Below are 14,180 nucleotides of genomic sequence, written 5' to 3'. Positions count from 1 at the left end.
ATTATAACCAAAAGATTACAAGACCGTGTGCTGGGCAGACTCACTACTTGGACATTTTGAAGGAGTTGTGTTTGTTTGCCCCACCAGAGCTGTTCTCTACCATTCCCTGTACTGCTTTGCAGTGGGAGGCAGGGAGCTGATATGTACACACCGGGTCAACTTGGCTTCCTTTTCCTCTTATTTCCAGTTGGGTTCAGCCCTGGTAGGATATCTGAGGGCCGAAGGAAAGGAAGGTCTAGGTATCTATTCCCTGGCTCCTACCCTATTGGTCTGCATCTTTCCACCAAAGCTTGTAACCAGCTCTCTCCAAGTTCCAGAACTGTTTTCTCCCCAGCAACTTCAGCAACCCAACAACTGGCTGCTAACAGTTCCCTGACTCCAGGGAGTCACCATCCGTCATTGCTTTCCCTTCACCCTGCCCATGACTCCTCAGTCCTGTCTCTTAAGGGCATAATCTGTGTGTCAGCTGACCAATACAGGTATGTGTGGCTATTTCTGAATTCAAAATTCCAGGTTAGAGGGACTTCCCTGGTGGCGCAGTGGTTAAGAATCCGCCTGCCAATGCAGGGGACACGGATTTGAGCCCTGGTCCAGGAAGATCCCACATGCTGCAGAGCAACTAAGCCTGTGCGCCTCAACTACTGAGCCTGCGCTCTAGAGCCCGCAAGCCACAACTACTGAGCCCGTGCTCTACAACTACTGAAGCCCGCACGCCTAGCGCGCGTGCTCCGCAACAAGAGAAGCCACTGCAATGAGAAGCCCGCGCACCACAACGAAGAGTAGCCCCCGCTCGCCGCAACTAGAGAAAGCCCACGTGCAGCAGTGAAGACCCAATGCAGCCAAAAAAGTAAATAATAAATTAAAAAAAAAAGAAGCTAGGAAAAGAAGAGCCAATTAAACACATGGTAACTGGAAGAAAGAACAAAATAATGAAACAGAAAACTGAAAATAGAGAAAACAACAAAGCCAAAAGTTGGTACTCGGAAAAGATTAATAAAACTGATTAACCCCTAGCAAAGCTAATCAAGAAAAAAAGAGAAAAAACACAAATATCTATTATCAGGGATGAAAGAGGAGACATCACTACAAACCCCACAGATATTAAAAGCCTAACAAGGGAATATGAACAGGCTTATAGCAATACGTTTGATAAGTTAGATGAAATGGACAAACATGAAAATACAAGCATGCTAGTTGGAATCAAAGAAAATTACAAGGTACTATGGCAGGCTTCAGCAAAGGCATTTTTCTAAGTCCAGAGGAATCTGGAAAGATTTCCTAAAAAATGGCACTTAAACTGAGACCTGAAGCAGAAGTGGGATTTGACCAGGTCTATAGAATTGTGTTCCAGGCAGCGATGATGGAACACATGCAAAGGCCCTGAGGTTGAAATGAGCTTTGTGTATCCAAAGAAAAATGTCCACTCTAATGGCCCTTTTTCGTATTTGGCAACTACATGCTTACATCCTTCCTGGGTGTAAACCTCCAGGTGGACCTACCTGCTGGACTTGACCAGAAATGTTTGGAGACCAAAGCAAATCTGGTAAGACAGACCTTTGGAAGTTTCTGGGCTATCAACGGGAGGCAATTTATGCTGCAAACAATGTCATTTCCTCAGTTCTGCAGCTAGTGTTTCCTTCCACCTGGTTGGTGAAGCCCCTGAGGCTTTCCTCCCCTGTGGCCTCACACTGGGAACACTCACACTACACTAGGCATTGCACTTCATGACATGAATTCTTTGGAGCTAGCGTCTACTACTCTTAGCCCCATTCTTCAGAGCAGCAAGCTGAGGCTTCCAAGAAGGACCTTGTCTTGCCTGAGGTCACAGAGGCCAAGCCCTAACCACCATGCCCTACCAACTTCCACCCCACATGTTTCAACTTCAGCACTGGTTGGGCCACATTTTGTGACTTGGGCCTGGGTTTCCCAAAAAACCTATGTTCCTTGTGCTTCCTCACGCCCAGGAGTTCTCAGGGGAAAAACAAAAAACAAAAAAAACCACGCACTGGCCCATCTCATTCATTTTTCCCCTCCCATCTGCTGAACCTTGGCCCCTAAGGAACAGCGAGGTGCCAGGGTCTGATGTGCGTCCATGGAAGGGGTGGGGAGGGGAGAGAGTCCCTTTCAGCGCCCAAGTGTGTGTGTGCAACTTCCTGCCAATGAGGAAACACTCGGCTCAAATCAGCCCTGGTTCTTCTTTCCTTGCTCTGGCCTCACAGGAGGAGCTGGCAGTGAGCCGTGGGCCGCGCTGGTCTCAGCCAGATTTCCTGGCCAAACGCGCGAGGAGAGATGCCCTGGACCGTCCTGCTCTTTGCAGCCGGTGAGCCTGGTGCCCCTGTGCCACCCCTGCTCCGCTCCCTCCACCTCCCCAACCTTGCCTCTGCTGGGGGGTGGCAGGGAGGGTGTGTGTGTGCAGAAACCAGGTGCTGGAGAAGCCGAGCCCTGACCGATTTGCCCCAGAGCCTTGGAAATGCCCCAGGAGCACGGATTTCTCTTGTCCGGTCTCATTATCCCCACCCACATCAAGGGTACCAGAAATGCCAGCCCACCAGAGACAGCAGTGCCCACGCCCCATGACTCAGCCCTACTTGACCTCTGCAGGCTCCTACCTCCAGGGCTGGGGCAACAGGAGGATCTGCTGGGGGCTCAGAGGGTGGGGCGGGGAAGCTAGATAAGGGAAGGCTTGTGTCGACCTCACCTGGGCCAGGCACTCTGCCCGGGAGCCTGTGAGCAGCTGGGGAGACACTGGTCCCTCCTGCAGGAAGTCGTGCCCCAAAATCATATTCTTCACCACAGCCTGGAAAACAAGATAGAACCCCTCTGCCCTCCCCTTCTCCCCTCGGTCACCCTCCCTCCTGCCACCCAGGCTCCTTGAACACACCGCATCCCTTCCAGCCTGTGGCCTTTGCCCCAGACTGTCCCTCTGCCTGGAATGCTCGCCCCCAGTTCTTCCTGTGCCGTGTCTCCATGGAAGCCTTCTGTGGCTACCCTACCACCCTTGTCTCCCTGAGAAAGTCAGCCCCCACCCCTCCCCGGGGCAGGCATACCTTATCTGTCCGCATACCTTATCTGTCCCTCTATCTGTCTATCTCGTCTGCTGCTCTATCCCCAGCACCTAAACAGGGCCTGGAACTAGTCACTTCTGTTGATCGAAGTAGTACGAGTATAATTGCGCTGCTGTAACATCCACAGCTATTATAATAAAATGACTCAAATGCAGCGATCTCTCACCATGTGCTGGGCACTCTACCCCTTCAACATCACAGTAGGGTAGGGAAGACTAGCCTCCAGTTGTACATGAAAGCCAAGGCCCAGATAGGGTGAGCCACTTGCCCAAGGCTACACAGCCAGGCTGGCCTCTGCTCTAACCACCCAGACAGCCTCCCCTATCTTGCTTCGCAGGCTCCTTGGCTATCCCGGCGCCATCCATCATGCTGGTGCCCCCACATCCCAGCAGCCAGAAGGACCCCATCCACATCGCATGCATGGCCCCCAGGGATTTCCCGGGGGCGAATTTCACACTGTATCAAGGGGAGGAGGTGGTGCAGCTCCTGCAGGCCCCCGTGGACCAGCTCGAGGTCATCTTCAACCTGAGTGGTGGCAGCAGGGAGGTTCCAGGGGGACCATTCCGCTGCCAGTATGGCGTGCTCGGCGAGCTCAGGCAGCCCCAACTGTCGAACCTCAGTGAGCCCATGCACGTCTCCTTCCCAGGTAAGGCCCTTCCATCATTCCTCACTGCCCCGGGCTCCATTTTCTCACCTCCGAGGCTTTGTAGGTGCTGTTCCCTCCACCTGGAAGTCATCACAGGACGAGCCACCTCTTGCAACTTGCCAGGACTTTCTCACTTTTCCTTGTTTAATCCTCACAGTCACCCCCATGCAATGGGTACAGCCATTCTCCCCATTTTCCAGATAAGGAAACTGAGGCACAAGAGATGAAGAGACTGGCCCAGGTCACCCAGCCAGCAGGTGGCAGAGCGTTAAACCTGGCATGCGTTCACCCTCCCTGAAATCCAGGCGTTAAACCTGCATGCTCTCCTGCACCCTCCCTTAAGCCCCTGCTATGTACCAGGCACTGTCCTTGGCACTGCAGGTTCAGCAGTGAATGAAACAAAGTCCCTGATGTCTCACAGTTGACATTCCGAGGGATGGGGACAAACGATAAATAAGGAGTTTGGCAAACATTCAGTCTGCCAACAGGGGACAAGGAAAGTGGCAGGGATGAAATATAGCCCTGGCAGTGAAAGCGCCAAGTCCTAACCACTGGACTGCCAGGGAATTCCCAAGGGTGTCATTTTTTTTTTTTTTTTTTTTTTTTTGCGGTACTCGGGCCTCTCACTGTTGTGGCCTCTCCCGCTGCGGAGCACAGGCTCCGGACGCGCAGGCTCAGCGGCCATGGCTCACGGGCCCAGCCGCTCCGCGGCATGTGGGATCTTCCCGGACCGGGGCACGAACCCGTGTTCCCTGCATCAGCAGGCGGACTCTCAACCACTGCGCCACCAGGGAAGCCCCCCAAGGGTGTCATTTTAAATAGAGAGGAGAGTGGCCAAGGAAGGTCTCTCTGAGGAGGAAACGTTTGAGCAAATACCTGAAGGATGAAGAGTCAGCCACGTGAGTGTCGGGGGCAGGAGTGTTCCAGGCAGAGGAAGCAGGCTGTGCAAAGGCCCTGGGGCTGGAGCGTGCCTGGTGTGTTTGAGAGACATAGAGGTGCCCCATACGGCTGAAGCATAGTGAGCAAGGGGGAAAGGTGGGGGAGATGAGGGCAGGGGGGAGGCGACGAGGACTGTGCAGGGTTTTGTGGCTGCAGCAAGGGCTCTGGCTTTTCGTCTGAGACAGAAGCCCTGGGAAGGCTGATGTCTTCCTCTGGTCTTTCCAGGAGAGGGGGCTGGGCCTGGGCTCTGGATCAAGGAGCCGGAGGGAAGGAGGAGCCTCTGGGTGGAGTCTCTGCTTCACCATCAGTCAGAATTTTCCTGCTGCAAAGAGAACTTTGTTGCCAGCAGAGGCCCACCGGCTGTGATGACAGAACAGTCTCTGTGTCCTTCCCCGGCCTCAAGTTCCACAATCAAAGGCCCCCTTCTCTCACCTTGGTCCTGTGGTCTCAGAGTGGGGAAGTGACACCCCTCCTGCCCCAGGTGAATGAATGGACAAGGGCTAACACTGAGAACACCAAGTGTGTGCCTCTCCTCCCCTCCGGGCTAGTTCCTGACCTCCACTGGGATCAGGGCATCTCCTGCTGGCTTCCCCCTCTCTCCAGGGAAGGGCAGCCGAATCTTTTGCAGAGACATTAACTGGAGCTGGGGCTTCATGCTTTTGTGGCTGACCTCTACGTGGGCCTCAGGGTCCACCATGTGGCTGGGGGTGGATGTTGTCTGACTCCCTATTACCCAGCCAGCAGGACTCTTCAGGCCACAAGTAACTGAAAACTTGACTCAAATTGGCTTCAGCGACAAAAGGGGATTTGTTGGTTCACTGAACAGTACTGACTTCAGGCATGGCTGGATCCAGGTGCTCACTGATGTCAGGAGTCATGTGCCACTTCTCAGCTCCGCTTTCTTCTGTGTCTTATTCTCAGGCAGGCCCTCCCTCTCAGGGTGTCAAAATTGTACCTTGGAGCCCCAGGTGTATATCCTACTAGCTTTGTAACGCTGGCCTGAGGAGTAAACCTCTCTTCCCACTGGTCTAGCCAAAGTCCAGAAATTACTTTCATTGGCTCAGCTTGGGCAACATACCCCTCCCTGAACCAATCAGGTTGTCCAGGGGGAGGGAATATGCTAATTGGCCAGAAACAGGTTTGCTAGATCCCCAGGGTCTAGCAACACTCAAACCAAATGGAGGAATGACAGGAGTCCCACCTTCTCCCTGCAACCCCACAGTTCCATGACCTGCCCAATCTCTCTTTTCCCATCTTCCTCTAGTGCCCACCTGGATCCTGGCACTCTCCTTGAGCCTGGCTGGAGCCTTCCTCCTCCTCGCTGGGCTGGTGACCACTGCGTTGGTCGTCAGGAAAGGTAACAGCAGGCAGAGAAAGCATGGCCCACCAGAACTTGTGTATGCACTCCCACTCATACCCATTTTTAGGAGCACGGTTGGGAGTCCTTACTACAAAGGTTTAGCAGTGAAGAACCTTCCAGAATTTCAATGATGGTGGTGGGCAAGGGCAATTTATATATGTATATATACATGTATATGTGTGTGTGTATATATATATATATATATATATATATAAATTGTTGTAAAATATACATGACATAAAATTTACCATTTTAACCCTTTTTAAAAAATCATTATTTTTTTGGCCACGCTGCGCAGCTCGTGGGATCTTAGTTCCCTGACCAGGCATCAAACCCGGGCCCTGGCAGTGAAAGTGGATCGCCTGGGAATTCCTTTTTTCAAAAAAATTATTTTTAAATTTTTAAATTTTTTCATTTTAACCCTTTTTAAGTGTCCAGTTCAGCACCATTAAGTATATTCACTTGGTTGTACAACCATCGCCACCATCCATCTCCAGAACTCTTTCATCTTCCCAAACTGTAACTGTCCCCTTTAAACACCGACTCCCCGTCCCCCCTTCCCACAGCCCCTGGCACCACTGAACTCAGTCTTTAAAAACAAAATTAAGCGGGAATCCCCTGGTGGTCCAGTGGTTTGGACTCTGTGCTTTCACTGCAGGGGCCATGGGTTCTATCACTGCTCGGGAAACTAAGACCCTGCAAGCCACATGGCGTGGACTTAAAAAAATAACAACAAAAAACCCAACAAATTTACATGCTCATACCTTGTTTGAAGTTTTTACCAACCTACATTGATCATGAAATTGGGGGGAAAAAAGTGTCTTCAGTAGCTCCCCTGTTGAGTGGGAAATTTGCCAGCAAAGAAGGAAAGGCTGGGCTACAAATGTATGTGGGCCTTTTGGTTTTTTGGCTTTTTGCAACCAGGATGCAACCAGGACCAAAATCTAACAAACGCTTTTTTTTCTCTCCCAGTTAAAGTAAAAAACTTGCAGAAGAAACGGTGAGACCATCCCTGGAGACCCTCAGAGGGTGGTTTTGGGGAAAGAAAACTCAGTCCCAAGGCAGGAGTTCCTGATGGCCATTAAAGACTCTGATAGCTGGCCGGGTTCTGGGGGAAGAAGGGTCCTTCCAGGGCTCCACCCCAAACAGCGTCTTCTGGTGGGAGGCTGGCTTAATAGAAACAGGTGCTTTTCAGGAAGCGCCTACGGTGTGCCCAGCATTGTGCTGCGGGACTCTGGACCCTGAGCTCACGTGATCCTCGTGGCAGCGCTGGAAGCAGGCACTAGGAATGGCCCCATTTTACAGACGAGGAAGCTGAGGCTTCCTCGCATCCCTTTACGGCCATTTGCCAAAATTTGCTAAGTAATCATTCTAGAAATCCACAATTGTGGGAGAGGCGAGTGGTGCCCCCTGGGGTTGTGCAGCGCCCAACTTGTAGCCTGTAGACAGTGGCCCTGGTTCCTGGGCATCAGAATCTACTGGCTCCAGCCTCGGTTTCTCCCCTCTGAGAGAGGGGTGGACACCGTGCTGCCTAGTGGCAGAGAACTAGCAGTAGCCCCGGTGATGGAATCCTGACTTCACCTGGCTGTGGGGCTCCTGCGAGAGAATTTCCATCTGAGGGGATTCAGGGAGGATGCGGAGGTGGGGTGGGGAGGAAGGGCCAAGTTTGACCAGGGCTACCTGGAACGAGCCTCCTGCCTGAGACAAGTCATCACTTTCTCCTGAAACCCTCTGCAGGCAGCGAGAATCCTGCTGGGCCCAGGTTAACTTCGCCACCACAGGTCTGTGCCTCCCCGTTCCTGTCCCTCACCGGGGTAGGGTCACTGCCTCAAAATGCCATCGGGTCTCACTACTCGCTACTGAGCCCCTTCTACAGCTGCTCACTTCCCTTAGAGTTGAGAACACACGCTCCCCTCTTTCTCCCCCATCCCCTGCCGTTTCCCGACCAGGTTCACCTTTTTTTTTTTTTTTGGTGTGAACATCTTTCACCTCTTACCTCTCCTTGCCCCATCCTCATGCCTTTCACTCATTCTGCCCTCTGCCTAGAATACTTTTCCTCCCTGTGGTCTGTCTAAAGGTCGCCTCCTTCGGGAAGCCTTCCCTGACTTCCTAGGCAGGATCTACTCTTTCTACTTACATGCCCCCAGAGCCCTGTCGTTCTTCTTACCCCCTCAGTAGAAACACAATTAAGTAATCATTGCGTGCTTGGGTGTGTGACACTCGCCTCCACCACTGGACCATCAGCTCCAAGGGGGTGGGGAACTGCATCTGTCTTGTCCACCATCAGGGCACCCGGCTTTCACAGTGCCTGGCACCGTCCTTAAATGGAGCCCCACTTGTGGTCCAGAATGTGCTGTTCTGCTGGGGGTGGGGAGAGGGACCCAGCCTGTGAAGTGCGATGCCCAGGAAGGGGCTCCAAGCAGAGAAAACTCCATTCTCTGTACTTCTTTCACTGTCTCACGTATTTATTGAGCACCCCGACTATGTGCTAAGGTCTGGGGTCTCCCAAGGTAACCAAGACAGAGGTGGTTTCTGTCCACAAGCCCATACTCCGGTGGGGAAACAGCCCATGGTGGGCCGGACCCTGTCTGGGCTAGGAGGCTAGTCCCCAGAGGAAGTGGTGTTGAATCAGAGACCTATAGCGGGGAGCAGGGAGTAGCTGGGTGAAGAGCAGGCAACCCAGGGTGGGGGAGGAGCTGAGAGGTGTTCTGGAAAGTGGAAGTGGAGACAAGGCACCATTTTCCCAGAGGTCAGCCAGAGGTCCCTGAGGGAGGGTTCTGAGCAGTGGAGGGACACAGTTCAATTTGCAGCTGTGCACAGTGCACCCTGTAGAATGGGCTGGAAGGGGGCAAAGAGAATGAGGGGTGATGGACCTTACGCCCTTCCTCATGGTTGACTTGGGGCCTGTGGGCTTGCGGGGAGGGCCTGGGGAGGGCGGTGAGCAGGAAATCTGAACCGGCCCCCATCCTGGTCTTCTCTTTCTGTTGCAGACATGTCCTTCGATAACTCCCTGTTCACCATCTCCGTAAGTCGTCCTGTTTCTCGGTCCCGATTTTCTACTGACTGTCATGACCATGGGAAGTTTGGGGCTACCACCAGGCTGGGTTGACCTGTTTGTCTCTGAGCTTCTGGGGTCTGGGAAAAGCCCAGAATCACTGAGCAGGGATTGTTTGTGAGCTGAGAGTTGGCACTGGAAAATGCCAGGGGATTGGAGGTAGGCACATTGTCCAGGCCTTCGTGGGGCAGTGGGCAGGCCCCTGGTTGTCAGCACTGCCTTTGCACTCAGAATGGTGACAAGGGACTCAGGGTGACCTGGTGGCTTCTTTGGGGTCATGGAGCCTTGTGACAATCTGGTGCACACTGTGGTTCGCTCCTGGTATAAAGAAAAGCCTACTTTTGTGTTCAGTTTCGGGAACTTCAGCTTAGCTGTCCCAGACAGGCGTCTCCCTTTCAAGGGGGAGGGTCTCAACCCTCATTCCCATCCCCACTCCCCACCCCCTGCTTAGCAAGGGGTGTTGCTCCGCCAGATCACACAGTGTCCTGGCTGGGATTTGAACCCAGGTCTATGGGACTCCTCTACACAGCTGCATCTTGTGATGGCCTTGGGGTACTTATTATGATTAGTTTAATAAATTAGAGATATCCGACCCCTGGACACGATGGATCAAGAAAATGTCCAGCTAGGGGAATTCCCTGGTGGTCCAGTGGTTGGGACTCCACACTTCCACTGCAGGGGGCCCAGGTTTGATCCCTGGTGCGGCATGGCCCGGGCAAAAAAAAAAAGAAAAAAGAAAAAATGTGCAGCTAGCTCTTCTCCATGCAGAGAGGGGTACAGGTCTGGGGTGCAGGTGGTCCCCCTTGAGGCGGCCTCAGAAGTTCCATTTGTGTAAGTGGACGCTTTGGGACTTCAGTCAGGGAGCCTGGGGTGGAGTCAGTCTGCTCGGGGCACCATGGTGGGGAGGGGGGTGGGGGGAGGTTTGGATGGGTTCAACATAGCCTTCCTGGGCATCTGGACAAGAACAAGATGAGGCCCTTCATCCCTCAGAGCTTCTTAATTCTACAGGGGGAGACAGACAATGCCATGTGGGGTAGGAGTGACCAGGAAGCTCACTTAGGTGGGAGATCCGGGAGGTCTCTGAGATTAGCGACAAGCAGGAGGTAGCTGCGGAGGGATTGATCCAGGCTCAGGACACGTTCTTGGCACGGCCCAGTAGGGGTGCAGCGGAGTGAGGAGTAGAGAGGGGCGCCGCGCGGAACTTTGACTTTGACCCCAAGTGAAGGGTGTGCCATGAAAGGTTCAGGGCAGAGGTGGGACTTGACGTGATCTATGTGCTCACGGGCGCCCTCTGGCGGCTTCGTGAAGGATAGACTGTGGGGGACCGTGGACGGACGGGAGCTGGGGGACCCGGCAATGGTTCAGGCGCCAGACGTGGCGGGTAGTTTGGGCCAGTGTGTTGGCAGCGGAGGTGGAAGAAGCGAACAGATGCAGGTCAGGTAGATTCAGGGGATGGGAAACACGGCACTGATTTTGGAGTGGATGAGTGGGCCGAGGGAGAAGGAGGCGTGGCGGAGTTCCGGAGAGACAAGAGACAGGTCACCTCACTCAGTGCTGCCACAGAGCAGATGGAGACTGGACCCCAGTCACTGGTATACAGATGGTGGGAAGGAAGGGGCTTGGCACTGGCCTGTCCAGCCCTCTGAGATCGCAGCTCAGGGAACAAATCCTGAGCTGTTAAGAAAAGCCTGGCAGGCGGAGCCAGTTCTGAAACCTTCTGTGAGAAGTCACACCGCTCAAGGCACTAGCCTGGTGATTACTGCCTCCCCCGTACCCCCCACCCCCCCTTTTTTTTAAGGCATTTAAAATGAAACGGTGGAAAACAGAGAAAAGGAAGGAGAAAAATAACTTATTTCAGTCCTGGTGACTTTAAAAATATATTTTTTTTAGTTAAAATTTTTTTTGACTATGAAATACATCCAAATGTAAAAATTATATACATAGTAAAATTCTCTTCTCTTTCTTAATCCCTCTCCACCCACTGGTCTCCCCCTCTGCACACAGACGTACAGGTAAATCACCATTAGGAGCTTCCTGCACATACAAGCAAAGGCAAAAATAGGAAGTCTATATCCTCATTCTTTTTAACACAAATGACAGCATGCTAGCCACACTGTTATGAACGATGCTTCTTTTCCTTAACAGTAAATTCTAGGGATCTTTGCTAGTTTTTAAAAAAAGTCATTGTAAAATAGACATAAAATTTACCATTTTAGTCATTTTTCAGTGTACAGTTCTGTGGCATTAAGTGTATTCATATTGTTGTACAACTATCACCACCATCATCCCCAGAACATTATCCTGCAAAACAAATCCTGTCCCGGGACTTCCCTGGCAGTCCAGTGGTTAAGACTCAGCACTTTCACTACAGTGGCCTGGGTTCAGTCCCTGGTTGGGGAACTAAGATTCCACAAGCCGCACGGTGTGGCCAGAAAAAATAAAACTCTGTCCCTATTAAACACCAACTCCCTGTTTCACCCCCACTGCAGGCCCTGGCACCCACCATTCTACTTTCTGTTGCTTTGATGGATTTGCCTATTCCGGATTTTACACAGAAATTATGCCATACAGTGTTCATATTTATGAGTCGTAGCCACCCCCCGGGGGGGGTGTTGGCATTCTCCCCCATTGTACAAAAGGGGAAACTGAGGCACAAAGGGGGCCATCACACCTCATCAGGGAGAGGGGGAGCTGCGATTCGATCCCAGGCTGTCTGGTTCCCTATTCAGCAGAGAGGAAGGCAGGACAGACAGCAGGATCAGGGCGCTGAAGCTGTGTGTGTGTGGGGTGAGGTGAGACCCGATGGACTGGGGGAGTCTCGGGCTCAGAACATGGGGCAACCCGAGATCCTGAAACCCCAAATCACCCGGTTCTCTATTTTTCCTCCACGGACAAAGAAAATGACTTCAGAAGAAGACGCAGCCACCCAGGATGCTCCCTCAGGCTCTGCTGCGACACCTGGCAACTCTGGGACCCGGAAGAGGCCCACCTCCACGTCATCCTCACCTGAGCCCCCAGAATTCAGCACATTCCGGGCCTGCTAGGGCAGCCCTTCCCTCTGTCTGCGTGCCCTCCGTTCAGCCCTCCCCCTTGAGCTGGCTGGGCTTTGCAGGGTCTCAGTTCCCTCCAGCTACGTTGGGGACTTCTCGCTGCTGCTTCCTCAGGGCAGTGAACAGAGGAAATGAAGTGGACCCCCTGGCCTTGGGACCTTCCTTGCAGAGGAGCAGGAGTGGGAGAGGGGATGCAAGCATCTGCCTGGAGGCTGGACAGAAAGCAGGAAGCCTCTCTGGATTGCCAGCTTTTCAGACCACCACGGAAGGAGCTGTTAGGATCCCTCAGCCGGGCCATTATGAAGTCTGAGCTCTCCACACACCCCTCCGCTTTCCTTCGTCCCATGCATAACATGGTGTGGACACCATGCACACTGTCCCATGCAAAAACCCAATTACACCTGACTTGGGTTTTTGGAGCATAGGGTACCTGGGGGTTATATTCTATGTGCCCTGCTGGCATGCCTAAGTTATTAATTATAATGCTTGGAGCTGTTCCCAAGGCCTCTGTGGAGTGTAATCCTTCAAGCCCAGGACCTCTGGGGTCCAATCACTGATTGCAGGGTGGGGGGGGGAGGGGGCAGTACCCCTCAACTGCATGCAGTCAGGGTGGTGTATTGGGAGGCCCATGGGGGTGTAGGGAGGGGGGCAGTGCCATGTGGGGTCTCTGCTAAAGTCCTTGCATTGGTGAATACAGGAGGTGGAATGATGGAATGCTTGAGGAGAATGAGTAGTAAATGAGCAGGTCCAGGGACTTCCCCGCCGCATTAGTGGTTAAGACTCCTCCTTCCCAATGCAGGCGGCACGTGTTAGATCCCTGGTCGAGAAACTAAGATCCCGCAAGCGGCACGGTGGGGCCTTAAAAAAAAAAAAAAGCAGGTACCGGGAAGAGTGGCAGCTGGAGATGGCGGGCGGCAGCAAGCACCTTTGGAAGCCACCAAAGAGGAGGAGAATGGGGGCCTTGGAGCAGTGGAGGGGGGACTTGGAGGGAAGATGGGTGTGTGTATCTGTGTATTGAAAGGGGCACTAGGCCCTAATCTGCTGGATTCACTGGTCAGCCATCACTGCGGGAAAGGAGAGTGAGTTGGGGTGGGGGGGAAGGGGCTAAAAGAGAGGTCCAAGAATTTTTTTGTGGGGGCGAAGACAGTGAAGGGCCAAGGATGGAGGAGGAGGGCACTGGGGGAAGCGGCTGGAGATGATGGGGAAGAGAGAAGGAGAGGTTGAGTGCTCCGAGAGGGGGCAAATGTGGCGTGCAGAGGCCAAGTCCAAACTCAAACTGCTTTTCCAGAGGGCGCGCTGGGGGTGGAGCCACAGGCTGGGGCGTGTCCCTACGTCCTGTCCCCGCCCCTCACTCCGGCCCTCCCCAAGAACCCAGAGATTCACAAAGCGAGACCAGTGGTGAGGTGGAGAGCAGGACCGGTATAGGGGCGGGGCCTCTTCGCAGCTGGACCCCGCCCCTCAGTGAGCCGCCGTACAAAGCCGGGCGGGACCAGGGGAAGAGCCCAGCCTTAGGGGCGTGTTAGAGACTGTCGGGCGTCAGGCCCGCCGCCACCGTTCCCCTGGCTGGGGGAGCCACCTCACACAGCACGGCCGCTTGCGCGGGGCGGGGCTCCAGCGTGTGTCCGCACGGCCGAGCACCGCCCTTTGACGCGCGCTCCGAGCTGGGCAGCCGCACCGCCTTACAAAGCGCGGCCATTCGGGCCGCGCCGGGCTGGAGGCGGGGCCCAGCCTTAGGGGCGTGTCCGCGCGGCCGAGCACCACTTCTGACGTACGCTCCCGCCCTCGCTGTTCCTGGGCCAAGGAGTCACCTCACAAAGCTGCGACCGCTAGCGCGGGGCGGGGCGGGGCGAGGCGGGGCCGTGCCGGCCCCGCCCCCCAGCGTGCTTCCTCCCAGAGCCCAGGGCCGCCGGCAGGGGGCGCTGCGTCACGGGGCTGGACCGCAGCGGCGGTGGCGGCGAGGCGGCGCGTGGCCATCAGGCGGCGCCACCTGGCTCGGCCTCGGCCTCGGCCTGTGCGGCGGCGGCGGCGGCGGCGGCGGCGGCGGCGGTGGCAGCGGCGGCGGCCT

At 54.2% G+C, this 14,180-nt stretch overlaps 1 protein-coding gene across 5 annotated transcripts; it reads left to right on the top strand.

Moving 5' to 3' along the window:
• Window positions 1–779: 779 nt before the first annotated feature.
• On the top strand, window positions 780–12,617 carry CUNH19orf38 (chromosome unknown C19orf38 homolog). Of its 5 annotated transcripts, none has more exons than XM_027085142.1 (8): window positions 786–1,543; window positions 2,220–2,320; window positions 3,381–3,711; window positions 5,915–6,007; window positions 6,983–7,010; window positions 7,748–7,791; window positions 9,001–9,035; window positions 11,963–12,617. In XM_027085142.1, the coding sequence occupies exons 1-8, from the start codon at window positions 1,519–1,521 to the stop codon at window positions 12,107–12,109; spliced, it is 804 nt and encodes a 267-aa protein (XP_026940943.1). In that variant the 5' UTR covers window positions 786–1,518; the 3' UTR covers window positions 12,110–12,617. The 5 variants fall into 5 exon arrangements, with proteins under 5 accessions (XP_026940945.1, XP_026940943.1, XP_026940942.1 ...); XM_027085143.1 differs by having other exon boundaries at window positions 987–1,543; window positions 3,403–3,711; XM_027085140.1 differs by having other exon boundaries at window positions 989–2,320.
• The last annotated feature ends 1,563 nt before the right edge of the window (window positions 12,618–14,180 follow it).

The sequence above is a fragment of the Aethalodelphis obliquidens genome, unplaced genomic scaffold (assembly GCF_003676395.1).
Source record: "Aethalodelphis obliquidens isolate GAN/ISIS:26980383/991018 unplaced genomic scaffold, ASM367639v1 scaffold53, whole genome shotgun sequence".
NCBI classification, from domain to species: domain Eukaryota; kingdom Metazoa; phylum Chordata; class Mammalia; order Artiodactyla; family Delphinidae; genus Aethalodelphis; species Aethalodelphis obliquidens.
Note: the sequence above shows the minus strand (reverse complement) of the source record. Positions and strands in the feature narration are given on the sequence as shown.